This window comes from Hippocampus bargibanti, linkage group LG18, assembly GCF_051943395.1.
Source record: "Hippocampus bargibanti isolate YZ-2025 linkage group LG18, ASM5194339v1, whole genome shotgun sequence".
Taxonomy (NCBI): domain Eukaryota; kingdom Metazoa; phylum Chordata; class Actinopteri; order Syngnathiformes; family Syngnathidae; genus Hippocampus; species Hippocampus bargibanti.
Window position 1 is genome coordinate 364,446 of NC_142751.1, and position 26,442 is coordinate 390,887.

General features: G+C 48.9%; 2 protein-coding genes across 11 annotated transcripts in view; one reads left to right on the plus strand and one right to left on the minus strand.

Moving 5' to 3' along the window:
• dab2ipb (DAB2 interacting protein b) overlaps positions 1-11,827 on the plus strand; it is a 31,586-nt gene extending 19,759 nt beyond the window's left edge. For 8 of the 9 annotated variants that reach the window (XM_089020700.1, XM_089020701.1, XM_089020702.1 and 5 more), the window contains 11 exons: positions 5,361-5,505; positions 5,755-5,899; positions 5,970-6,206; positions 6,440-6,641; positions 7,070-7,239; positions 7,313-7,667; positions 7,741-8,157; positions 8,340-8,486; positions 8,913-9,115; positions 9,188-9,275; positions 9,365-11,827. In XM_089020700.1, the coding sequence (XP_088876826.1) occupies positions 5,361-5,505; positions 5,755-5,899; positions 5,970-6,206; positions 6,440-6,641; positions 7,070-7,239; positions 7,313-7,667; positions 7,741-8,157; positions 8,340-8,486; positions 8,913-9,115; positions 9,188-9,275; positions 9,365-9,532 (2,277 nt within the window). In that variant the 3' untranslated portion in view covers positions 9,533-11,827. The remainder of the gene's footprint in view (positions 1-5,360; positions 5,506-5,754; positions 5,900-5,969; positions 6,207-6,439; positions 6,642-7,069; positions 7,240-7,312; positions 7,668-7,740; positions 8,158-8,339; positions 8,487-8,912; positions 9,116-9,187; positions 9,276-9,364) is intronic. The other variant, XM_089020699.1, reaches the window with a different exon arrangement.
• Positions 11,828-12,798: 971 nt separating this feature from the next.
• Positions 12,799-25,907, minus strand: ttll11 (tubulin tyrosine ligase-like family, member 11). 2 transcript variants are annotated; one of them, XM_089020708.1, is made up of 10 exons: positions 25,082-25,907; positions 22,980-23,079; positions 22,774-22,907; positions 21,975-22,244; positions 21,617-21,901; positions 21,451-21,546; positions 21,268-21,383; positions 20,783-21,019; positions 14,448-14,554; positions 12,799-14,261 (listed from the first exon to the last, which is right to left on the minus strand). In XM_089020708.1, exons 1-10 carry the CDS (start codon positions 25,469-25,471, stop codon positions 13,924-13,926), a joined length of 2,073 nt encoding a protein of 690 aa, XP_088876834.1. In that variant the 5' UTR covers positions 25,472-25,907; the 3' UTR covers positions 12,799-13,923. The 2 variants fall into 2 exon arrangements, with proteins under 2 accessions (XP_088876834.1, XP_088876833.1); XM_089020707.1 differs by having other exon boundaries at positions 20,783-21,031.
• Between the last annotated feature and the right edge of the window lie 535 nt (positions 25,908-26,442).

Sequence of the window (26,442 nt, forward strand, 5' to 3'; positions counted from 1 at the left end):
ATCTTTACAATGTGAAAAGTCGTGTGCTCTCACGAGCGAGCAATCACACGGAACACGTAGACTTTACATCAAAACACATCTAGACATATCTCAACTACACTGTCTAAGGCTATTAACACATTAAACACTTTGATCCTCTCTTTCATCTAGAACTGCTTCATGTACAGAAAGTGCTTAAGAATGAATGACTCTGTGTCTTTGTGCTGTCATATTATTTGTTTAGTTTTTTTGGTTCTTTTGACTTCAAGACGGCGCTGCGAGAGTGGCTGCCTTTCCAGCAGTTCATGTATTTTGTTTTTCTACTTTCATTCCTTCCATCACTTTGCTGCTGTGAAATGTAAATTTCTCCATTACGAGACTGAAAAAGGCAAATCCAAGCCAATCCAATATAAGTACCAAAAATGCCACAATGCTTAGTGCAAGTTTACTGGCAAAAAGCGCGGTAAGGGAGCTGTCATATTTGTTTTCTCAATCGTTTCTCTTCATCGCACACAGTCTTGCGGTATTACAGCTATTTAATTATTTCTCATTTAATTGATGGTTTTATTGTTCTGTGTATTGTTCTTTTAATTGTAAAGTGTTCTTGAGTGTTCAAGAAGGCGCTTGTAAATTAAATGTATTATTATTTACTCCCAGGCAATCCTGATTGTCAACGGAAGCAACCGACATCAGAATCAGAGTCTTCTTTATTGCCAAGTATTAAAACACACAAGGAAAAAATAACGGAATTCCGCTAAATACTAGCGGACATCTGATTCTTAAAGGACAACCGATGCCTCCGGACAAGTTGTATCCTTAATTTGTAAAATCACTTCAAATGACTTCTACTGAGCGTATTCCACCGCATATAGCTATATTTTACGTTTTAAGACTCGCATTGAATATTCAGGAAGTCTTGTTTTCGAATTGATGACCATCCCCACGTGACATCACGTTTGGACCGCCCCTGACCGAGAAAGTGACACACAATGCATTTTGCAGTACTTTGTTTGGTCTGAAAACTTCGTGTTGATCCGTGTTGATGGTGAAATTAGAAGGAAAACACATAACTAACACAATGGTGAATCAAGACAACTATTTTATATTCGCTGACACAAATTCCCAGCAGACAAATCAGCCCATTTCCAACAGAGCTTGGGCACCATCTTCTGCATTTTCTGGGTGCTACATTGCTGTCATTGACGGCTTTAATTGATATGGGAGTACTCCTTTAATCGATTGCCAACATGCATGCTTTCCTCTTCAGAACTATTTGAAACATATTCATAACTGGATGAGTAACAAGAAAGCGTGTTCTCCGAATCTGAAGCCATTTTGATACTCGAGCAAGGCAAGACGTCTTGGCGTGACGCCACGAACAAGGGGGCGGGACCTTCTGAAACTGGCCATTTCCGGTTTCATTTTGAAGTAGTTTTTGGACACTAAGTTATTTTGATTGATGTTTTGCATTTGACTAAAAATATCAGCCTGCGTGTTTTGGGTATTTAGACGCTATAAAACGTTTTTCTGATGTCAATTAGGGAAAAAAATGGTGTCGGTTGTCCTATAAGCAAGGTTCACGGTCTTCCCTCGCCCCCCCCGCCCCCCAACAACAACAACATTAACCAAGCGGCCGAGATTGGAAGCATTTGCTCAACATTTCATGCAACATCGAGACACAGTTTAAATGAAGAGAAATTTACCGCGTTGGAGAGGAGCAAATCCCGTCCAAGTGGTCGGCCCCGCGGCGCCTTTCCGAGCTAGCTAGCGAGCGAGCAGCCACCGGCGCTTGGGCGGGATGGCGGCAGGTGTGTCTGGTTTGGCCCGAGAACAGAGTACTTTGCGCCCTCCGCCATTAAGAAGTCTTGTTGCGCGTTTGGGTTAACAGAAAACTCCCACTCGGGTGTGGCGAAAGTCGTAGAAAAGCCCACTCGGGGGCTGCAGGTGTGCCCCACCCCCGTCTGCTCCCCTCCGCACCCGGACGCGGGCGTGCATTCAGGGACCTTTGCAACGTCGGAAATTCGTCAACTCGCCGCTCCGTTCTCTGGCTGCATTCGTTTTCAGAATCAGAATCATCTTTATTGCCAAGTATGTAGAACACACAAGGAATTTGTTTCCGGTAGAACACGCTGCACTAGTATCGTCGTCAAAACAAAAACTGCTAAGTTGCACTATACAGTTCCATTTTGGCTACTGTTGAAAGAGTTCAAAGAGTTAATGGCTTGGGGGAAGAAGCTGTTTAAATGTCTGCTGGATTTGGTGCGCATGGATCGGTAGCGCCTGCCTGAGGGGAGTAGCTGGAAAAGGTGGTGGGCAGGGTGCGGAGTAGGATTTTCCGCGCCCTAGTTTGGATTCTTCCAGTGTGCAAGTCCTCGAGAGTGGGTAGGGCGGTGCCAATGATTTTTTCCGCCGTCCTAACTGTCCGTTGAAGTCGGATTTTGTCCATTTTTGTGGCGGCCCCGAACCAAACGGTGATGGAAGAACACAGGATGGATTCGATGACAGCCGTGTAGAAATGTTGCAGCACCTCCTGTGGCAGGCCATGCTTCTTTAGCAGCCTCAGGAAGTACATTCTCTGTTGGGCCTTTTTCAGGATAGAGTTGGTGTTGACATCCACTTCATGTCCTGGGAGACTGTGATTCCCAGGAACTTGAAGGTGTCAACGGTTGACACCAGGCAGTTGGATAGTGTGAGGGGTAGCTGTGGTGATGGATGTTTCCTGAAGTCCACCATCATCTCAACTGTCTTGAGCGTGTTCAGCTCCAGGTTGTGACGGCTGCACCAGAGCTCCAGCTGCTCCACTTGTTGTCGGTACGCAGACTCGTCGCCGTCTTGGATGAGACCGATGACCGTGGTGTCGTCTGCGAACTTTATGAATTTGACAGCCGGGTGCGTTGAGGTGCAGTCGTTTGTGTAGAGAGAGAAGAGCAACGGAGAGAGGACGCATCCCTGCGGGGCTCCAGTGCTCGTGGTTCGTGTTGTGGATGATATATTTCCCAGTCTGACCTGTTGTGTCCGTCCTGTCAGGAAGCTGAGGGTCCACTGGCAGATCGTGGGGGACACACCAAGCTGGAGAAGTTTGGGGATGATGAGTCCTGGGATGATGGTATTGATCCATCGTAGTTCCAACGATCGAGAGAGGCCAAACTCAGAATAACGATCTAAATGGTCGATTCCCAAACATTGAAATCTACATTCCTTCTTTTTTCTTTAGCTTTTCCCTTTGGGGGTCGCCACAGCGAATCAGTGTCCTCCATCTAACCCGGTTTTGTGCATCCTCTTCTCTCACACCTGATATCTTCATGTCCTCTTTGACAACATCCATAAACCTCCTCTTTGGTCTTCCTCTCGGTCTCCTGCCCGGCAGTTCAAAGCTCAGCACCTTTCTCCCGATACAGTCACTGTCTCCTCTGGACATGTCCTGATCTTCATTCCTCTCCTTTCCAGGGCATACCTCCCCCGCCTGTTCCCTGCTCTTGCTACAGATCACAATGTCATCTGCAAACATCATGGTCCAAGGAGATTATTGTCGAACATCGTCGGTCAGCCTGTCCATCACCATAGCGAATAAGAAGGGGCTCAGGGCTGACCCCTCCTTGAATTCCTCCGTCACACCGACAGCACACCTCACAACTGTCTTACAGTCATGATACATGTCTTGCACCGCCATACTGACATACTTTACCGTCACTCCAGACTTCCTCATGCAATGCCACAGCACTTCTCTGGGCACCCTGTCATAGGCTTTCTCCAGATCTACAAAGACACAATGCAATTCCTTCTGACCTTCTCTGTACTTCTCTATCAGCATTCTTAAAGCAAACACTGCATCTGTCGTACTCTTTTAAGGCATGAAGCCATACTGCTGCTCACAAATGTTTACTTCTGCTCTTAGTCTAGCTTCAACTACTCTTTCCCATAGTTTCATTGTGTGGCTCCTCAACTTTATTCCTCTGTAGTTACAACTCTGCACATCTCCCTTGTTTTTGAAAATGAGCACCAGTACACTTCGTCTCCATTCTTCAGGCATTTGTTCACCATCTAAGACAGGGGTCGGCAACCTTTCCGACTCAAAGAGCCATTTGGACCCATTTCCCACAGAAAAGAAACCACCGGGAGCCACAAAATCCTTTTGACATTTAAAGTGAAGACAACACTGCATCTTTTCATCATTGTTTTTTACCTTTATATATGCATAAACAAACTATAGTGTGTTGCATTTATGAATCAATGAACTGTTACAGAGAAGCAAAATTACATTTCTGCACGCAACAAAAACATTTTTTAAACTCGGAAAAAAGACGTTGGGTTGAAGATTACTTTCAAATATAATACTCAATGTCTATTTGACGGCTTCCCGTGCCTGTCTATTTGGATTGGATTGGATTTGCCTTTATTATTTATTATTTCCTGAGCGGCCACAAAACTAGCATATGTAGATGAATTTGTAGATTTCATCCACTTCATAAAATGATCAGTTCCGAAACGGCTTTTTCTCTCATCTCCATCCGGATATTTTTGAGCAAAGGCTGTGTGTTTGTTCTAGAAATGTCTTGCGACATTTGACTTTTTGTTGTTTGCTAACTTCTCATGACATATTAAGCATACCGGTAAACCTGTCTCGTCAGCAGTGAAGGCGAACGAATCTGCCCACGTCTCATTAAACGTTCTGTTTTCTTCAGACACTTTTCTTTTCTGAGATTTATCCATAGTTGGCCGACCTGGGGGTCGAAAAATTCAAGAAATCGTGCGCAATTTGGCGGTTGTGACCGGATGTACGTCCACTATCGATCGTTGTGACGTATATTATGAGTCACAAATAAAAATTGAATACGTTTTATTTTGTATTATTTATAATCACCATAATCTTCAAATTTAGAATTACATTTTAAAAACGAACGAACTAAAATAATATACATTAAATTAAATACTCATTATTTATTTTCTAAAGCCGCAGGGAGCCGCAGCAGGGGGGTGAAAGAGCCACATGCGGCTCCGGAGCCGCGGGTTGCCGATGTCTGATCTAAGATCATGAAATCTACATTTAAAAAATAAAAAGTCACTGATTGAAGACACAGTTGCCTCCATTGTCCAATTCGATTGACAATCGATAACGGATCGCTCCAGTCTGAAGGGACGAGTCTTCAAAGTCCATGCAAACTCGCTCCGGGACATTCCTGCGAGACAAATACGTCAAGGCAAGGGAAGAGGATTCTTCCCAAAACCCCCTATCCCTGTCCCCCTGTCATGAAACAAGGAAGAAAGGTCTGGCATCCACAGAAATATCATTGAAAGCCCCCTCATCTTGTGGATGGCCCGATGGAATGAGAGGGGCGGCGCAGTCAGATAACGGCAATGGCCTCCCTCTGTTTGCCTCGTAGGACTTCCTGACGGACCTGATGATGTCGGAAGTGGACCGCTGCGGGGAGAACGAGCACCTGATCTTCCGCGAGAACACCTTGGCCACCAAAGCCATCGAGGAGTACCTCAAACTGGTGGGCCAAAAGTACCTGCAGGACGCTCTTGGTGAGTGGCCTGGCCTGCCCTTTACTCGGCCGAGCTTTCTTTGTTTGTTTGTTTGTTTGTGAAAAGCGGCTCGTCTCAACGGGGCGAGAAGCTAGCGGCCTTGTAATTTATGCATCGGTACGCCAGCAAACTTTCTGTCGTTCGTTTGACGTCAGCTTGACAACTAAAATCTTTGGCGCGGGCGCTCCAGATTCTGGTTCAGTCAAAACAAAAGGAAAAAAAACAGACCTGCTCGTTGTTGTTTTCAAGGCGAGTTCATCAAGGCTTTGTACGAGTCTGATGAAAACTGCGAGGTGGACCCGTCCAAGTGCTCCTCGGGGGACCTCCCGGAGCACCAGAGCAACCTGAAAATGTGCTGCGAGCTGGCCTTCTGCAAGATCATCAACTCGTACTGGTGAGCCAAGCCACGTGGCCCTGCCATGGCGCCATCGCGCACCAACCGGGCTTGTGTCCTCTGAAACCAGCGTTTTCCCGCGGGAGCTGAAGGAGGTTTTCGCCTCGTGGCGGCAGGAGTGCGGCAACCGCGGCCGGCCAGACATCAGCGAGCGGCTGATCAGCGCCTCGCTCTTCCTGCGCTTCCTGTGCCCGGCCATCATGTCGCCGTCGCTCTTCAATCTGATGCAGGAGTACCCCGACGACCGCACGGCGCGCACCCTCACGCTCATCGCCAAGGTCACGCAGAACCTGGCCAATTTCGCCAAGTGAGTGTCCGCAAACCAGCGGCCGCCTTTGCTTTGCGGAAGTGCGCCACGCTGCCCCCCGTGGCCGCGTCCTGCTCGGCAGTAGGAGTCGCGACAACCCCCCACGAGGTCTTCCTTGACGTCACGTTGCGTGCGTCGGTGCTTATTCAGAGCGTACGGCTAACTTTTGTTTTTTCACGGCGGGAGACCGCGATGGGTCAGATTCCAATCCAGAGTGTCGTTGCGCCGGTCAGGTTCGGCAACAAGGAGGAGTACATGTCCTTCATGAACCAGTTCCTGGAGCACGAGTGGAGCAACATGCAGCGCTTCCTGCTGGAGATCTCCAACCACGAGACCATCTCCAATACAGCGGGCTTCGAGGGTTACATCGACCTGGGCCGCGAGCTCTCTACGCTGCACTCGCTCCTTTCCGAGGCACTCTCCCAGATGGAGCAGGTAGCGCCAGGCCGCCGGCATCGCCACCAAAAGCGACTTTTGACCGTTGGGTTTGTTTCATCAGTTGTTTTGGGCGCAATCTTGAAAATGGGTCACCGCCCCTCAAATAGCGCGCGGAATACATTTGGATATTTATCTGGGCCTCCATCAATTATTGATGACGGCGTTACATAAACAGCACGGGAGCAGGGAACAACCATGTTTGGGGGGGCATTCGCTGCGGGGTCAGATGAGGAAGCGATAAGGAGTTGCGTCCATCTGTTGGGGAAGGAGGAAAACATAGCAATCATTGAGCAGTTTGGAATTGTTCCGACAGCTTTTGTGGGCAAACTGTGATTTTCTGGCCCAGCAACGGCGGACTCGCGCTCATTCGTCACTTGAGTGGTTGACGCGATGAGACGCTCACGGGCGATTTCCTTTCTTAAAAGGGCGGCACCTTCAAGCTGGGCCCTCTGCCAAGGATCCTGCAAGAGGTGAGCCTGGCGCTGAGCCACCCGTCGGGCACGGCCCCCGCGGGGTCGCCGGAGCGGACGGGCTCACCGCCCGCCGAGGCCTCGACGGGGCTGCACAAGATGGTTGTCGACAACGACCTGACGGGGTAACGACTGAGCCGCCGGCGCCGAGGGCCAGCGCGTGAAGCGAGTGTGACATTCCGGGCTTCCCCCCCTCAGATTGATGGACCTGACGCGGCTCCCCTCCCCCACGCCGGAAAACAAGGACCTGTTCTTCGTGACAAGGGTCTCGGGGGTCCAGCCTTCGCCGGCGCGCAGCTCCAGTTACTCCGAGAGCAACGAAGCTGACATGGGCGTGGCCAACGGCGGCAAGAGCCTCTCCATGGTGGACCTGCAAGATCCCCGCGAGCTGGAAGAGGGCCCCTCCCCCGTCCCGGCGGACGGCTGGTCCGCCAGGGTGCCGCAGTACAACCTCCCTGCCGGCTGCGACTTGAGGCGCCCGGGCACGGAAGGCGCCCCGGGCCGGCCCGCCCAGCTGCTCGCCCCGCTGTCCTTCCAGAACCCGGTCTACCAGGTAAACCGCCCGGACGGTGGCGCTTTTGAGGCTCTTGTCGATCCAACGGCGTTTCCGCCTGTGTTTGCGGCAGATGGCCACCTGCCTGCCGGCATCCCCCCGGGGCCTGAGCGAGTCCGGTTCCGAGTGCCTCAGCTCGGTCAGCTCCCACAGCAACGCTGAGGACGGCAAGCCGGCCTTCCCGAACCACGGCGGCGGCGACGAGTACCCCAGGCGCTCGGGCGACTTTGCCCGCCGCCAGTCGTCCCTGGCCGAGTCACAGCGCCAGCCCGCCCCTCCCCGACAGAACAGCGCCGGCGGGCCCCAGCGGCGGATCGACCAGCCGCCGCAGGGTGCGGGGCGGGGCCGCGGCACCTACGCCCGACCCAGCTCGGGCGGCGCCGTAACCCCCTCGCCCGACTGGACCGCCAGCGGCGCCTGCGTGCGGCAGCCGTCGTCCTCGTCCAAGGGGGAGAGTCCGGAAACCAAAGCCAGAGCGCAGCACAAGCAGGTTAGCGGCGGCTTAGCACTTGGCTACGGCTAACAAAAAGGATGCGCTCGCATCCCCTCCTCGTCATCTCAATTGCATGCTGGCTCGGTGCCTGTGCTTTTGTTGGCGACCCCCCGCCTCCCCTTCTACGTGCACTGCCTTCAAGTGTGTGTATTGTAAGTGTGCGTGTTGGTTCCCACCAGGCCCCCTCCCCCGTGAACCCCAGCGCGCTGGACCGCACGGCGGCGTGGCTTTTGAATATGAATGTGCAGTATTTAGACCAGGAGGCCGCGGAGCAGCAATTGCACCAAGCGCTGAGGCACAGGGAGGATCTGACGCAGGTGCACAAGGTCACCTGCCATTGCCATCCCTCCTTTTCAACTTCCCGACAACCTCAATGCCCCCCCCCTGGGGGGGGGGGGCATTGAGGGAGAGAGAGAGAGAGAGAGTGTGCGTGTTTTTGTCTCCATTTGCAAAGCAGCTTGTGTGTACGTCTGCAATCTGTCAACAACACAAAAAAACGACACCGTCCTTGCACCGGAAATAGCCTCCACCGTGGGAAGAAGATGTGAGCTGCACCTGCTGATGGCACTCGGAACGTTTTTTCAAAATTTGAGCGCCGGGACGTTCCAAAAAACAGCAACTCCTTCTCTTGAGCCCAACTTCGGGCCGCGCCAATCCACGCTAGCTTGAAGCGGTCGCAAAAGAAAAGAGGCAACCCGGGCAAGATCTTGCCACCGTTTTCACAGCCGCTCTTCTCTTTTGCGACGGCGCAGTACCAGCAGGAGATTGCCGTGCTGCAGGAGAAGCTGCGGGCGTCGGTGCAGAAGCTGGACGAGTACGAGGCCCGTCTCAAGGGCCAGGACGAGCAGGCCCACAGGGTCCTGATGGAGTACCAGGCCCGGCTGGAGGAGTCAGAGGAGCGCCTGCGGCGGCAGCAGGACGATAAGGACCTACAGATGAAGGGCATCATCAGCAGGTAGGGGGGGAGGAGTTTGGGGGTCGGCATCCCCCTACCCGATGCTGTCTTGACACCGCCTGCCTCGTCCAGGTTGATGTCTGTGGAGGAGGAGCTGAAGAAAGATCACTCGGACATGCAGGCCATGGTGGACTCCAAGCAGAAAATCATTGAGGCGCAGGTACCAAAGCGGACCTCGCCCTCAGCCGTGTTGTTTTGTTGTCGTCGGTCAAAGCCAAAGCCAAAGCCTTATTGTGTGCCTCCCCGCAGGAGAAACGCATCGCCTCTCTGGACGCCGCCAACGCCCGCCTCATGAGCGCCCTGACGCAGCTGAAGGAGCGCTACAGCACGCAGTCGCGCAACGGCATCTCACCCACCAATCCCACCAAGCTGCAAATCACAGAGAACGGAGAGTTCCGCAACAGCAGCAACTGTTAGATGAGTGGGGCGGGGGGGCGTTTCGGGAAGGGGCAATTGGAACGGAGTCACAAGAGGCGGACCTCAACCGGATTGGGCTTGGTTTGGGCGGGATGGCCGCTTGTACATAGGTAGCAAAAGACACGGCGACAAGGCCCCGCAGGCGCTTTAGCTTCAAGTTGCCCGAAGAGCAGACTTGGATTTCCCCGTTTTATTTCGAGAGCGCGGCCGGACGTCGCTATACACTGGACCGGCCAGCCCGGTGAGGAACCGACCGTTCCTGACCCAGTCTGCTGATTCCTACGGGGCCAAAGAGGTGACTGGTTCGGGCACAGACTTCTAACGGCCAAATGTGAACTTGTCATGCGGAATTTTTGGGTTGAATTTGAGCCCAGAACCAGGCGAAGAACCTCTTCTTCCCCCAAAGCCGCCCCAAACCTCAAAGTGCAACCGGAGCACTGCACTCCTTGATCCCACTCTGTCTCCGGTTGGCCCCCTGATTTGCAAAGCCTCCACACAACGGGGACTTGGACCGAGGGGTCTTCTTTCTGAGTCCTCTGTCAAACTCGGAATGGCCTGGCCTATCCCCGGTTTTCCCCGAGACAGATCCCCCAAGTCAGTCCGACCCTGGAGCCGAAGCGGACCTCCAAAATACTGCTCGGGTAAAGCAGAATCTTCCACCCAAATGGCACAGCCAACTCATCTTCAGCCTCCCGAATTCCAAAATTGCATCTAGGCCTCGATACCGATGGCGGTAGGCCGTGCCAGATCCCAACAAGGCCATTGGCCTCTTTGCCCAAATCCCTCAAGCCAAATGCTGACCCCCCCCCCCCCCCTCAAGTTCTACTTTGAGTCCTTCTAAAATCAATCCTTGAAGACGCAAATTTAAGAACGATTCACATGAACTTGGACAGTCGGTAAAGAATCACTATAGTTACTGACGGCAGTGGGGAAATGAGGGCCTGGGGTGGGGCAATAAAATAGAACGTTGGTGACATAAACGTGGGCCTAAATTTGTGAGCATTTTTTGGTTGCTGTCCAATTTTGCTGTATCATCATCCTGGGTGTTGTAGATTTCCATGGAGCGCGGCGAGCAGGATGCTGCTATGGCTAGCCGCAACAAGGTGGGAGTCAGGCAGGGGGCTTTGGGCGGGGGTCACAGATTTGCGAGCTTGAGATTGGCGAGCGCAATGATGGCTTTCTGGTGGACTCCAACGTCTATGCACTTTTACGTCAAGCGGCTGGCGGAAACCAGTTTCTCTTTTGTTTGTTTGCCAACTGAAGAAAAAAAGGGAGGTCGAGGACTGCACTTGATGTTTGTAAAACATCAACATAAGACGCGTTAATATCAAGCCCAGAGACTATGCAGCTTTTTAAACACGGCTTCATTCTTATTTGTAATTGTGAGATGACAACAGCATTGGACGAGAATTGCCCAACACTTTTGGAATTTGCAACTTTTTGTATTATTTTTGTTGTTGTTCCAAAAACATTTTTCTCAAATTTGTCTTTTGTTATGTACCAAAATTTAAAGGACAACAGACGCCTCCGGACAAGTTGTGTCCATAATTTGGAAAATCACTTCAACTGACTTCTACTGAGCGTATTTTACAAAGATTCCACCCCATATCGCTATATTTTATGTTTTAAGACTCGCGCTGAATATTCAAGAAGTCTTGTTTTCGAGTTGATGACGATGCCGGACGCGACGTCACTGAAGGAACGCCCCTGACCGAGAAAGCGACACACAATGCATTCAGGTACTTTGTTTGGTCTGAAAACTTTGTGTTGATGGCGAAATTAGAAGGAAAACACACAAATAACGTGATGGTGAATCGTCGTGCGTTGTACCAAGACTACTATTTGATACTCGTTGACACAAATTCCCAGCAGACAAATCAGCCCATTTCCAACGGAGCTTGGGCGCCATCTTGTGCATTTTCTGAGATTGCTGTCATAGACGGCTCGAATTGATCCGGAAGGACTTCTTTTAATCGATTGCGAACATTTATGCTTTCCTCTTCAGAACTATTTGAATCATATTCATAACTGGATGAGTAACAAGAAAGCATCTTCTCTGAACCTGAAGCCATTGTTTTGATTCGAGAGCAAGGAAAGATGTCCTGGCGTGACGTCACAAACAAGGGGGCGGGACCTTCTGAAACTCGCCATTTCCGGGGTCATTTTGAAGTAGTCTTGGGACATTTTAACTCATTTTTATTGGTGGTTTGCATTTGACTAGAAATATCAGCCTGTGCGTTTTGGGTATTTTCGATGCTATAAAACGTGTTTCTGATGTCAGTTAGGAAACAAAAACATGGTGTCGGTTGTCCTTTAAGGCCTAAAAGTAAAGTATTTATTATGATTTTTTTTCTTTTCAAAAATGAACTTGTTTTTTCAAGAGGCGTACGAGAATTTTTTTAATATGCCTTTTTTTTACTTTGCATCACTTGATTTTCTTTACTGTGAATATTTTTTCAACCTCCTTTTAAACACATTTGCTGGCAGATGACCGTCAATACGCCTTCTTGTTCATTTGTCCAATAGAAAAAAGAAACAAAGAAATCTATTTTAAAAGCACCAACAACACCGGATTCCACAAGCTCTCCCTCCCAATCTCTTTTTTTTTTTTTATTATTATTTATTTGCTTAACGAAACCCCTCGTATGTGGTCAATCAACTGCTTTTGATTCATTTGCCAAATGTGAAGATATGGGAATTGGCAATTTGTGATCAACAGCTTTTATCCATTTTGTGTATCAACTGCTTTTGATTCATTTGCCAAATGTGAAGATATGGGAATTGGCAATTTGTGATGAACAGCTTTTATCCATTTTGTGTTAACTTATTCGTTTTTTTTTTTTTTTTTTTTGGGGGGGGGGGGGTTATTTCACATTTAGTGTGTCCTGATCACTTGTACTTTTTTTTCTTTAAGCTAAGAAATTGCAAAGTCGCTCGCTCGATCGATCCCATTGAAAAGCTTTGTTGATGGGCGTGATGCTGCTCCGCCACGGGAGACCTTTTAACTGCCGTGAGCTTGTTTCACAGCTGCTTTGCTTTGCGAATGCTAAAAGCGCCGTCTCGAGTCGCTCCAAGTTCCAAATGCAGCAAGACGACACCTTGTCTGTTTTCTTTCAACTTGTGGAAAAGACTTTTTGTAAGTATCACGATTTGTTTGTTGATGAGGTTGTTTTTTCCCTTTTGGCGGCAAAACAATAATGTACAGAGAAACCTTGTCGTGTTGTCCAAATGTGGCCGTGCAATGGATGTACATTTGCAACGAGACCTATTATTAAAGTTTTATTTAGCTATTTTAAGATCGCCGCGTGCATCTTCTTTCCATCCACAAAGTCAAACATGATCCATTTTGCTTAAAAACAACAAAATCAATAAAAACGGACTTTTTTTCTCTTCAGGTAAACTTGATTTAGAATCAAATAGTGATACTTCAGCTGACAAACTTAATTGGTTCCCAGAAAGTGTGTGTAAGGCAAATAGTTCATCTTCCAAACATTTATTTTCCATAAGAAACCATTAAAATGAGAATAATCCGTTGCCAGGTCCCCATCAAACAATTTTCTACTAAATAAGCCTTAAAACGACACAAAATAGACCTTATTTTATGTATAATAAATGTGCCCTTGTATTGTCATTAAAGAAATAAACTGTACTATATAATAAAGTTGTTTTATTGATCTTTGTGATGGTCGATGATGTTGCCTCTTGACGATATCCGAGTGAAGTTGCCGTGCTTTCTCAGCGATAATACCCTCACTCACACTGTCCCACACTGCTTAATGCTTTTCGTTCATCCAAATCAACAGAAGTTTTTCAACCTCTTCCATTGCCTGAGACCATTACATAGACAACAAAGTAACACCCTTAGCCACACGTAGCAATGGTGGACTTAGCATACTGGTACTGGGACGCTAGGTCACACAAACGCACTTCTGCTCGACCATCATTTTCTTTTGTGTCCTCTTTGGCTTAATACTAGCCTGTGGCGGGGTATTTTTAATCGCAAAAGTACTCCACTTGAGAGAAAACCACGTCTGCACTCAAAGGAGCTGTGGAAAACAAGTCCGCCAGCCAAAGTGGCGCTGTGTGGTTTGGTTCGTTTGCCGAAAACTAGTTTATACGCCATGATTATATTCTCGCGAATTTAATGTTTGTCAGGTGAAAAGTTTGTAAGGTAAAGCGTTCGTAAGCCGAGGTATCACTGTACAGCTATTTCCTTGGAAATACATGTATGACTTTTTTTAAATAACCTCTGGGATCTCACAGATGCCAACCACCTCCTTTGATTTGCCATATTTCTTTCATTATTGACAACAAAACGAATGGAATAGCCGCATTTGTAGAAATCAATCAAGAGTGACTTTTCCGACAGCTGCCAAACCTCCCAAATTCCCTCAATTGGCTCCCCCGCCGTCCCCGCGGCTCATCGGACAGGCTCCGTTCTCGTCGTGGGCCTCTGGCGAGCGAGGCTGGGCGGCGCGGCAGTCTTGGCTGGAGGCCCGGCGCGTGTGAGGCGCGGGCGGCGGGTGCCGGGCGTGGGCCCCGGGCGTAGGCCCCACGCCGCCGCGGGAAGCCGCCCGCCCGCAACTGAGCGAGCGACGCTCCTCGGGCGACTCCAGCTGGGCCTCGCACAGATCCAGGAGGGACGCCGCCTGCTCCCGGGGGGTCTGCGATTTGAACCTGCGCGCCGCCAGGTACAAGAAGGCCTCCACAAAGGCCTGCAGGCCCATGCCTGGAAAACAGAGCGTCGCGCTGCCAAGTCCATCCATACTCTCAGAAAAAAAACACTTTTTGTTTTTCTCAAGAAAGCTTTGCACCACTAAAAGAGGCTCTCTTTTGGCACACAATGTGCAAACGGTTTTCGAGCCGAGGGAGCGAGCGAGTCTGCCGTCTAATTTAGGGGGGGGGGGGGGCGCACCTGCTTCGCGAGAGTCGGGCAAAGCTCCGGACCAGCGCCTGGCGATGTCGATGTAGAGGATGTCAACGGCCGCCATGGTCAAGTTGCTGCTGCTCAGCTTGCAGTTCCTGCGGCACAATCAGGCAGGGGGGTTGAAAGATCACACATTGTTTTCTTTGGAATGCACTTTTCACAAAATGAACTACAGTAGTCTTTTAGAAATCAACTTTTATTTATATTCAGGGAAAGCTGCCATCCCCCCCCCCCCCCAAGAAAAAAAACTAAACAGACAAGAAAAAACATGTTTCATGTTTTTAGGTGTTGCGAGAAAAAAAAATGTTTCTAGAATTCAAGGTTTTCTTTCTTGAAAAAGACATTATTGACCAAGAAGGAAGGGAAAAAATCATTGCGAGAGGTCTGACCAGTGCTTCTTTTGTCATATTATTTGTTAGTTTTTTTTTTTTTACTTTGTTACGTTCGGGTTGAGTGAACGCTGGCGTGTGTGGCGACCGCTGCTCACCCGCAGAAAAAATGTTGTTTTTTTGTCCACGTTTTCAAAGTCAGCTTTATTGTCAAATATGCTAGTATGCATGACATACAGCACAGATGAAATGACTGTCCTCTCGGACCCAGCATGCAAAGCACTTATAATGACTTTAACAAACATAATAAACATGAAAACGCAAATTTGCCGGGCCAGGGCAGCCGCTGCGTGTTCACGCGCCGCCATCCTGGGAAAAACAAAAAAAACAAAATAACAAATATGACAACACAAAGACACAGAGTCATTCATTCTTCAGGACTTGCTGTACCCTCTTTATGATGACATGAAGCAGTTCTAGATGAAAGAGGAGAGGATCAAAGCATCCATTTCAGCAGTGGATCAGGGACGGCACGGTGGAATTTGCACATCTACTACAAGCTAAATGTTGAAAGCAAACACGAAGCTGCAGCATCCATTGACGAAAAGACATTGTTTCACATCTCCTGTCCCACATAAATCCGCTTCAATTCCAAGCCGCGACAGTTCTATATATGCATCGGCGCTCTGCGCTGACTTCTTATCACGGGCTCCTCAAGCCATGCATCTATTCAACCGCAGACTGTCCAACAGCACCGACCTTTCAGCTGAACAAAGCGGGGCTGTGAAGATGCTGCCCATGACAACCACATAAAAGCACAATGGCCCCAAAGCTGTCCAGCGATGACAGTAAGTAATAAAGGCAAATGGCTCATACATTCCTCCCATTCAAAAACAGTACTGGCATATTCATGCTGCCGAAAGGCGCAACCGCTCAGCAAAGTCTCCTCCTTGATGAATGTTGTGGCAAAAAATGCTGAAGAACAACCTGTATCCGTTCCACGTGACGCACAACAACATAAAGTGACAAAATAAAACACAATAACAAGACAAAAACAAAAAAAAAGGCTCACGAGAGCACTTGCTGATGGCTGCCTACTCAGGCGCCATCTTGGACCATTGGTACTGTTGACCTTCAGGGTGCCAGTGGAAAATGGACTACTGTTGGTCGAAGAAGGAGAGGAGGGAGGTGTGCCCGGAGGAAAAGAGACAAATGGAACGCCAAGAGCATACAACTAAGAGTAGGAACTTTGAATGTAGGAACAATGACAGGTAAAGGTAGAGAGCTGAAAGACATGATGCAGAGAAGGAAGGTAGACATACTGTGTGTCCAGGAGACCAGGTGGAAAGGGAGCAAGGCGAGAAGCTTACGGTCAGGGTTTAAGTTGTTCTATCATGGTGAAGACAGAAAGAGAAATGGAGTTGGGCTTATCTTAAAAGAGGAGTTTGTTAGGAATGTCTTAGAAGTAAAAAGAGTATCAGATAGAATGATTGGATTGGATTTGCCTTTATTTTATTTTTTTTTTTTTTCTTCAAGACGGCGCCGCGAGAGTGGCTGCCTTTCCAGCAGCTCCTGTGTTTTGCTTTTCTACTTTCATTTCTTTCATAACTTTGCTGCTGTGAATTGTAAATTTCTCCACTGAGAGACTAATAAAGGCAAATCCAATCCAATCCAATCTAATCCAATTCGTCTCGCAGTGGAGAAATTTACATTTCACAGCAGCAAAGTTATAAAGTTATGATGAGTCTGTAGCTAGAAATTGAAGGGGTGATGTTCAATGTTGTTTGTGGGTATGCCCCACAAGCTGGCGGAGAAGGAGAAATTTTGGTTGGACTTTGATGAAGTCCCGAGAAGTGAGAGGGTTGTAATTGGTGGAGACTTCAATGGACATGTTGGCGCAGGAAACGAAGATGATGAGGAGGTGATGGGCAGGTTTGGACTCCAGATGAGGAACGCCGAAGGACAGATGGTGGTTGACTTTGCTAAGAGAATGGAAATGGCTATTGTGAATACTTTCTTTCAGAAGAGAGAGGAACATAGGGTGACCTACAAGAGTGGAGGCAGAAGTACACATGTAGACTACATTTTGTGTCAACGACGCCACCTAAAGGAAATCAGTGACTGCAAAGTAGTGGTTGGTGAGAGTGTAGCCAGACAGCATAGGTTGGTGGTGTGTAGGATGACGCTGGCAGTAAGGAAGATGAAGAACACAAAGGCTGAAGTGAGGACAAAATGGTGGAAGTTGAAAAAGGAAGAGTGTTGCATGACATTTAGCAAGGAGGTAAGACAAGCACTGGGTGGGCAAGAGGTCCTTCCAGATGACTGGCAAACGACAGCGAACATAATCAGAGACACAGGTCGGAAAGTACTTGGTGTATCGAGTGGAAGAAAGGTAGATAAGGAGACTTGGTGGTGGAACGGGGAGGTGCAGGAGTGTATACAGAGAAAGAGGTTAGCAAAGAAGAAGTGGGACACTGAGAGGACGGACGACAGTAGACAGCAGTACAAGGAGATGCAGCGCACGGTTAAAGTAAAGGTGGCAAAGGCCAAACAAGAGGCCTATGATGACTTGTATGCTCGGATGGACAGCAAGGAAGGTGAGACTGATCTTTACAGGCTGGCGAGACAGAGAGACAAAGATGGTAAGGACCTGCAGCAGGTTCGGGTGATTAAGGATAGAGATGGCAATGTATTAACAGGTGCCAATTTTGTGATGACAAGATGGAAAGAGTACTTTGAAGAATCGATGAATGAGGAAAATGAGAAGGAACAAAGAGTAGAAGACGTGACTGTTATGGATCAAGACGTAGAAAACATTAGCAAGGATGAAGTGAGGAGGGCGCTGAAGAGGATGAAGGGGGGAAAGGCACTTGTTGCCAATCGAGGTATGGAAGTGTCTTGGAGAGGTGGCGGTGGTGTTCCTGATCGGATTATTTAACAAGATCTTAGATGGTGAATAGATGCCTGAAGAATGGAGACAAAGTGTACTCGTGCCCATTTTGAAGAACAAAAGAGATGTGCAGAGTTGTACTAACTACAGAGGAATAAAGTTGATGAGCCATACAATGAAACTCTGGGAAAGAGTAGTTGAAGCTAGACTAAGAGCAGAAGTGAACATTTGTGAGCAGCAGTATGGCTTCATGCCAAAAAAAGAGTACGACAGATGCAGTGTTTGCTTTAAGAATGCTGATAGAGAAGGTCAGAGAAGGTCAGAAGGAATTGCATTGTGTCTTTGTAGATCTGGAGAAAGCGTATGACAGGGTGTCCAGAGAAGAGCTGTGGCATTGCCTGAGGAAGTCTGGAGTGACGGAAAAGTATGTTAGAGCCGTTCAAGATATGTATCATGAATGTAAGACAGTTGTGAGGTGTGCTGTCGGTATGACTGAGGAATACAAGGTGGAGGTGGGACTCTGAGCCCCTTCTTGTTTGCTATGGTGATGGACAGGCTGACCGACGATGTTAGACAAGAATCTCCTTGGACCATGATGTTTGCAGATGACATTGTGATCTGTAGCGAGAACAGGGAACAGGTGGCGGAGAAACTAGAGATGTGGAGGTATGCCCTGGAAAGGAGAGGAATGAAGATCAGTCGCAGCAAGACGGAATATATGTGTGTGAATGAGAGGGATCCAAGTGCAAGAGTGATGCTACAGGGGGAATAGATAAAGAAGGTGGAGGATTTTAAGTACTTGGGGTCAACTGTCCAGAGCAATGGAGAGTGTGGAAAAGAGGTGAAGAAGCGTGTCCAGGTAGGCTGGAGCGGCTGGAGAAAAATGTCAGGTGTGATGTGTGATAGAAGGGTTTCAGCTAGAATGAAAGGAAAAGTGTATAAAACCGTGGTGAGACCAGCCATGATGTTTGGACTGGAGACAGTGCCACTGAAGAAAAGACAGGAAGCAGAGCTGGAGGTAGCAGAGCTGAAGATGTTGAGGTTTTCTTTGGGAGTGACCAGGTTGGATAGGATCAGGAATGAGTACAGTAGAGGGACAACTCATATTAGAGGCTTTGGAGACAAAGTCAGACTGAGATGGTTTGGACATGTCCAGAGGAGAGAGAGTGACTATATCGGGAGAAGGATGCTGAGCCTTCAACTGCCAGGCAGGAGACCGAGAGGAAGACCGAAGAGGAGCTTTATGGATGTGGTCAGAGGACATGAAGGTAGCTGGTGTGAGAAAAGAGGATGCACAAAACCGGGATAGATGGAGGACATTGATTCGCTGTGGCGACCTCTGAGGGGAAAAGCCGAAAGGACAAGAAGAAGAATTATATAGCTAGATAGGTAATAGCTATCTATTAGTTATATAGCTAGCTAGCCAACTACCTCTTAGCCAGACAGCGTTCTATCTACAGTAAAGTCTCGTTATATCGATATCGGTTATATCGATAATACCGCTTATTACGACATTATTTTCATTTCCCTTGCACATTTCTAGTCTTTTTATGTATAATTAGTACCGTTTAGTACGCTACCCGGTTATTACGATAATCCGGTTATTACGGTGCTCCTTTTCATCCCCCGCCGGCCATTTTTGTTGTTTATATCGATGTATCCGTCGCGCCATTGGTCAACTTGGTCACGTGTCTTGTTACGTGAGCCGCCATCGGTCGCGCCATTGGTCGACTTGGTCACATGAGCCGCCATCGGTCACGCTATTGGTCGACTTGGCCGTGTGACTTTGTCACGTGACACGCCATCAGTCGCGCTATTGGTCGACTTGTCCGTGTGACTTTGTCACGTGTCACGCCATCAGTCGCGCCATTGGTCGACTTGGTCAGGTGACTTGGTTACGTGCCCAGCACCCGTGTAGCAGAGCCATTTTCATTTTCAGACGCTAGCTCGTGTGTAGCAGACGAGATTGAAGTGTTTGTGTTAAAAGGTAAAAATGGGAAGCAGAAGAAGATTGATGACTTTTTTAAATTGTATACATAATACAGTAAGATGTAAGCGTTGCAGTTTCCCTGTTGTGTTATGTACATGCCCACTGTACTGTATATGAATGCAATCGTTTTTTGCAACAATGTTTCTTGTTTTGTCTGCTGAAGCGCGATGATTTCGAAAATTATTAACATTCCATACTGTGTATTAAAGGACAGCCGATGTCACTTTGTATTCAAATGCAAATAAAAATGTCTTCACGCCAAGACGTCTTGCATTGCTTGTGAATCCAAACAATGGCTTCAGATTCGGATAATATGCTTTCTTGTTACACATCCACTTATGAATATGTTTCAAATACACTGTAGTTCTGAAGATTAAATCATACATGTTTGCAATCATTAAAGAATTATATGTGCCATTTTGAGGCAACATTGGGGGAACATCTCACCCAAAAAAAGGGAGCTAATGGCCAGCTCCGTTTCTTATATGGCGCTTGGCTGCCCTCTTTTGGCGGCTTTTGTTTAATGCAGTTCGGCACAGGATCGGATATATCGATAGTCCCGGTTATAACGATATTTTTTCGAACTCCCTTGAATATCGATATAACGAGACTTTACTGTATTTGAGTTACTCCAGGTTGAGTGAACGCTGATGCTTGTGGCTACCGCTGCTCACCTACTGAAAAAATACCCTGTGACTGTAAAGTATCCTTGAGAGTTTTGAAAGGCGCTCATAAATGAATTGTATTATCATTATTTATTATTATTATTATTTATTTCCAACGGTTCTTTACAAGTACAAGGGCGCCTTTTGTCTTTTGTCCGCGTTTTCAAGAATGCATTATTTGATTTATTTGCCTCGATGTTTTATTTATTTGCTAACTATTTGCTATCTCGCTAGCTAGCTAGCTATCTACCTAGCTATCTATTAATTATATAGCTATCTAGATAGCTAATTTAAACCAGATTCTTTTCTTACAGACAGTGTATTGTAGGTGTTCAAATACCTGACATGTTTCGGCGTATACTTCCGCCTTTGTCAGAGTGTCTGACAAAGGCACGTATTTGTGGGAAATGCCGAGGATGCAAGGAAGGCAGCATTGTGGCTTCGCTGACCTGATGAAGGTTCTGAAGGCGGTGGGCCCCAGCCGCATGTTGTCGCCTTTCACGCCGAGGAAGCGGACAAACAGGGCGGCGATGCGCTCCACCAATCGAAGGTAGTTGAACTGACGGCTGTATTTGGGGTACACCTGCTTCAGGCATGGCGAGGGCATGCCGTCCGGATGCTTCCTGGCCGCCGCCGCCGCCTCCTCCGCACCCGACGACCTCCGCTGGCCACTTTGCAGAGCGTGGCTGAGAATGCAGCTACAGTAAAGTCTCGTTATATCGATATCGGATATATCGATAGTCCCGGTTATATCGATACTATTTCTATGCACGCACGGAGAAAATTACATGCGCGCAGGGTCGGATATATCGATAGTCCCGGTTATATCGATATTTTTTCGGACTCCCTTGAATATCGATATAACGAGACTTTACTGTATTTATTTGTGCCATTTGCGTCATTCAAAATGGAGAGAGGTCCTTTTTTTACGTACGGGGGTGCTCTCTTGAATCCGCCGGGGTCCATCAGGCGTAGGGTGTCCCTGATCACGCCCACTTTCACCTCCCGGTCCACCGGACTGGGAACGCATTCAAAGACCCCCGGCGCCACCTGCGACCACGCAAAGGCGGGATGTGGCCGAGAGGAGAGCGGCCGCTCGCTTCCTTGCGTACCGTACCTCCTGCTCGTGCTCGATGCGCATGCTGGGGTTGGCGTTGACTTCCAGGAGGATGGGCTTCAGGTTCTTCATCAGGAGGATGTCAAATCCCAAGATCTCACAACAACAACAAAAACAACAAACGTTGCAATTTGCGCGGCGGCCACGAAAAGAGGTCAAGGGTCACCTGGAAGCACGAGGGGCCGGGCCTGCCGGGCGGGATGTCGGCCTGGTGGTAAACTTTGAGCTGAGGCACCACGGCCACGACGGTCTTGATGACCAGGGCGATGATGTCGGACCAGAGCCTCCCCACGTCGGCGCCCTTGGCGGCCAGCCGGCGCAGGACGCTGGACAGCGTGCGCTTGCTGCCCGTGCTGCGGCTTTCCGAGTGCACAAAGTTGCCGCTGTGCACGTTGAGCGAGTAGTTGGTCAGGTGCATGAAGACCTGGCCCAGGTTCTTGGGGCTCGGCTCCTGAAGGGCGACACTTGTTGTCAAGCGGGACCGAGGCGGCCAACGGGGGCGGGGAGGGGCCGGGCCGCCTGACCTGGTAGGGTTGCGTGCAGAAGCGCGTCAAACCCTCCTTGGCGATGTAAACCTCCAGCGGCTCCAGCGACTTGAGCAGCACGTAGAGGCGGATGTCGAACTTGAGCTTGTCCACCAGGAGCGGCTTGCGGACGTATTCCTGCGCCACGGCCTGCCGGGCTGCCGCCGGCCTGAGCTCGCCGGGCTCGCGAACCAGGTAGATGCCTTCGCCCTGAGAGCCACCGTCGGGCTTGACGATGAACGTGTCGTCGTGCTCCTTCGCCGCCCGGAGCTGCCAAAGGCCCAAAGAGGAAAGCTGCTACAACGCCGGGCGCCGCTTTTACCTCCGTTTGGATGGAGCCGCCGGGCTTCGACTTCTTGCTAGTGTCATGATCCGGTTGGCGACCAAGGGGTGGCGCTGTCCTCCCTGCCTGCAGCCGCGCAGGTGTTGGTCGTTCCAATCAGTGGCAGTCAAAAGGACTCCCGGCATGACCATTCGGTGTCGGGTCATTGCATCGTTCAGTGCATTGTGTATGCGCCGTATGCTGTGCATGTGTTTTCTGCACTCTGTCAAGTTTGTTTCATCTTGGCAGACTTTTACTCTTGGCTTTCTTTGATACCTTGTATTTTTCTGTTCAGATGATTTTGATGTTTTACATTTTGTTCCGGTTGACTTCATTTTAATACAATTTCTCAAATGCAAAGTGCCGCTCCCTCCTGCCTGCTTTTTTGGGATCCACAACCGCCATCGCCACCTTGCAAGCCGTGACAGCTAGCAAACAAAGCGAATGCATTTTCAAAAGGGGTCTCTTTGCGCCCACCTGCGTGGAGAACTGCTGGTACTCATCAGGCAGGATCCACGAACGCGGATAAAAGTCGTACTCGGCGGGGAACAGCGCCTGCATGACCCGCACCGCTCGGCTCAGGTTGGTCTTCCGGGACATTTCCAGCATTCCTGTGGAGCGGGCCAAAAGGGATAAAGTAGGCCGATGGAAAAGAATCCGATTCGAGCGGGGCCGTGCGCTACCTGGAAACTTGTTCACCAGGCCCGACGTGATCTTTTCATTGTCGTGGAAGGAGACGCCGTGCCAGTAGATGTCACACGGCGCTCGTCGCCCTGCAGGGATCTGCGGGTGCAAATGTGATTTCAAAAGCAATGCGAAGGCAAACGGACTCGCCTTACCCCTCCACCACCCGCTTCCTAGAGCGGCGGGATTCCTGTGCTAGCTTGCGGTGCCGGGCGCGATGATTGAGGGAGGCTTTTTTCAAAGACAAACCGCTGGTGCGCCGCGCTCCATCTTGGCACGAGCCACGTGGACTTCAGCGCCAGGATGATCCCAGATAGAATTGAGGAAGCGCATCCCATTAGCGAATTGCCATGCGAGGTTCGTAAGAAGGGCGGGCTGCCGCAAGAGGGCAAAACCCCAAGCGTGCAAAAATGTCTTTTTTTTCTTCAAAACACACATACACAGAGCAGTATGTCTGTCAGAGCAACCATCCCCCCCCCCCAAAAAAAGAGAGGTACTTTGTTCATGATTTTTAGCTCAGACAATGAACAGGAATGTAGCCATTCCATATTTTGGCCTTTTGGCTGTGGCCCTAATTGGCCGCAGGATGCCAATGGACAACATTGGCCACTCTGGCTTCTGCTGTCAATCGGGCCGGTCTGCCTTGCCCGAAAGAGGATTTACAGAGGATTGGATCACACCACTTGCGGCTAATCATTTCCACTGAGTGACGGCGGAGTGCCATATCCGCATATCATTTGGGTAGATTTACAGTGACATTTTTCCCTCGTCAAATTCCAACGTAAATCGCACTCAATTCTTTAGCTTTCTTAGACAAGACTCATTTGTGGGTAAAAAAAAATACATACATGCATATCCCACACGTATTTTTTTTTCTCACAAGATTATACATTTTCACGGTAAGGAGAAAAGATTCCTCCAATTTAAAAAAAAACACCAGTTTTATACCTATTTTCCTTCACTTTCATCTCACATTGTCGATTTGTATTTTCAAGAAACAAGTTTTGGTTGTTTGTCTTAAAAAATATTTCTTTTTTATCTTACAAATGAACTTATTGTCTTAAGGTTTGAACATTTGGCTTATCTTGTCATCTTGCCATGGGTCCAGTGCCACTTTTTTGCCCCCTGAAATCGATGTAAAGGTTTCTTCAGCCGTCATCTGTACATCTTTGAAGGTGTGGGACGTTTCGCTTCTCATCCAAGAGGCTTCGTCAGCGAACTAAAATTTTGCCGGTAGCTCTGACCCTATAGATCCCGACTGTGGTGGCGGTGCCAGACCTCTGTTCTGATAGGTCCCTGCACTAAGGTTGGGGGGCACACAGGACTATTTCCTGAGGCTAGACTGATTGCTGCTTTTGTCCTGAGTGATTACGGTCTACGACAGTGCCTGATTGCCCCATTTGCTCTGGTATCACCTCATCAGCATAACTAAGCCTATGTGATAACGATCTCAGAAGTGTTTTGTAAGCACAATCCAAATTAAACCTCACACCACCATTTAGTGAAGGGTTTTGTCGTTTTATAAAAATCGCTTCTTTTACTCCCCTTTTTCTTTTGCTAACATTTGACCTCATTGTCGACAAATGAGCGGTTGCTAGCTTTTAGGTGCATGTGTATTGCAGATTGAGACCCAGTGGTATTATCCCTGCTATGTTGATAATTTGTTTAGACCTATCAGGGCAGAGGTCTGGCACCGCCACCTCTGGACAGTAGGGATATACAGTAAAGTCTCGTTATAGCGATATTCTAGGGAGTCCGAAAAATATCGATATAACCGGGACTATCGATATATCCGACCCTGCGCGCATGTAATTTTCTCCGTGCGTGCATAGAAATAGTATCGATATAACCGGGACTATCGATGTATCCGATATCGATATAACGAGACTTTGCTGTATATATGCCCAGAGCTACCAACAAAATGTTAGTTTGCTGACGAAGCCTCTTGGATGAGAAGCGAAACGTCCCACACCTTCAAATAAGTACAGATGACGGCTAAAGAAACCTTTTCATCGATGGACCACTCCTGTACGACAGTTTATACAGACAGTCCCCTGAAATGAGATCCCAGTTCCGCGTTTGATTGTACGGACTGACGAACCTCTTTCCACTTGAGCTGTCTGATGCTGATCTTGAGTCCTTCGAGGGACGTTTTAGCTTTGGACGTGTCCACCGTCACCGGCCTCCTCTTCTTGGCGACTTTGCCCCCATCTTCTGGCGCGTGGATGTCAATCGGGTAGTTCCCGTTTGCCTCCCACTTGCCTCCCACCACGAACCGGGTGCCATGGGCGACGAGCCGCTGGAGCGCCCTTTGTTTGTTGAGATTCTCCCCGACCTCGATGCCCGCCGCGCTGCACTCTAGAGCGGCGACGGGGATAACGGGCACCCCGGAAGCGTCGAGCAACACCGGGGAGAGGGGCACCAAACACTCGTCGTCTTCCCCGCCCTCGTCGTCAGGCAGCCGCGCCGCACCGCCATTGCAATCGCTCATGATGCTCGACGCTGCCGGGACAGCTCCGGTCGGTCTACTAACACGTCCAGTAATCGGACACCGTCGGACTCTAACATTTCCCGCATCGGAGCGGCTGTAAATCAATTCTTGGGGGTGCGGTGTGAGGGGATTGGATGGGGAAGGAGGGGGTCAGCTAAATGCCGAAAACCGAAACATCCCAGGGATCGCTAGCGACGCTTGCTAATGCTAACAATTAACACGCGAGCCTCGCTGTTCGCCAGCCGGGCGATCGAGGGTCGGGTGGCGCTAACCCGACCGTGTAGCAAGAAGTTAAATCCGTCGGCGAAGGCCCAAACTGCCCGGCTGCGGGCCACACCGCGCCGCCATACTGACGAGCAGTTGCCGGGCAGCTGGTCGCCCAGCAGCCTCTCCCGGTCCAGGCTCCATCCGGGTGTGTTCGGGTGCGTGAGCGAGGAGCAGTGTGGCGTTTATGACCCTCGTTAATCCCGTCAGAACCTCCGTAGTCTGGTTGCGGGCATTTTTTCCCCCTCGCGTCATTCTGTCACAGAGCTCTAATCACGATTGAATTATTATTGCCATATTCGGAATTGTTAGCGCAATCTATTGGTCGAGTTGTGTTGTGCTCAAATACTTTCCGGGTTCCAGGTGGTACTCTACTCTGAAGTAACAGTAAGAATCGTTTCCGACCGCATTTGAAGGCAATCCGCGGGATGCCACATCTTTGAATCGGATCCACCCTTTCAGCGAATTTCAAAGGCAACCAAAGCAATTTGTTCCACGTGTATTCACCATAAGATCTATCAATCCATTTCCTGATCTGTTTATAATATAATAGTTCCCCAGACGTCAGACCTCTTAAACACGTTAATTTGAAACAATCTCAATCCCATAGGATGATAATTTCCACCCTGATGACGACTAAAAATTAGTGCAGCACTGATTTTAAGGTAAACATGGTAAAGTTGTTATGCTGGGCGCAAATACAATAA

What these genes read in the sequence shown, in the direction of transcription:
- ttll11 (XM_089020707.1), bottom strand. Translation starts at nt 25,471, where the DNA reads ATGAGCGATTGCAATGGCGGTGCGGCGCGGCTGCCTGACGACGAGGGC. An exon ending in GGATTCAAGAGAGCACCCCC is followed by an intron (nt 21,032 to 21,267) that starts GTACGTAAAAAA and finishes ACTTTACTGTAG; the next exon opens with CTGCATTCTCAGCCACGCTC. An exon ending in GCCCGACTCTCGCGAAGCAG is followed by an intron (nt 14,262 to 14,447) that starts GTGCGCCCCCCC and finishes TCTGTTTTCCAG; the next exon opens with GCATGGGCCTGCAGGCCTTT.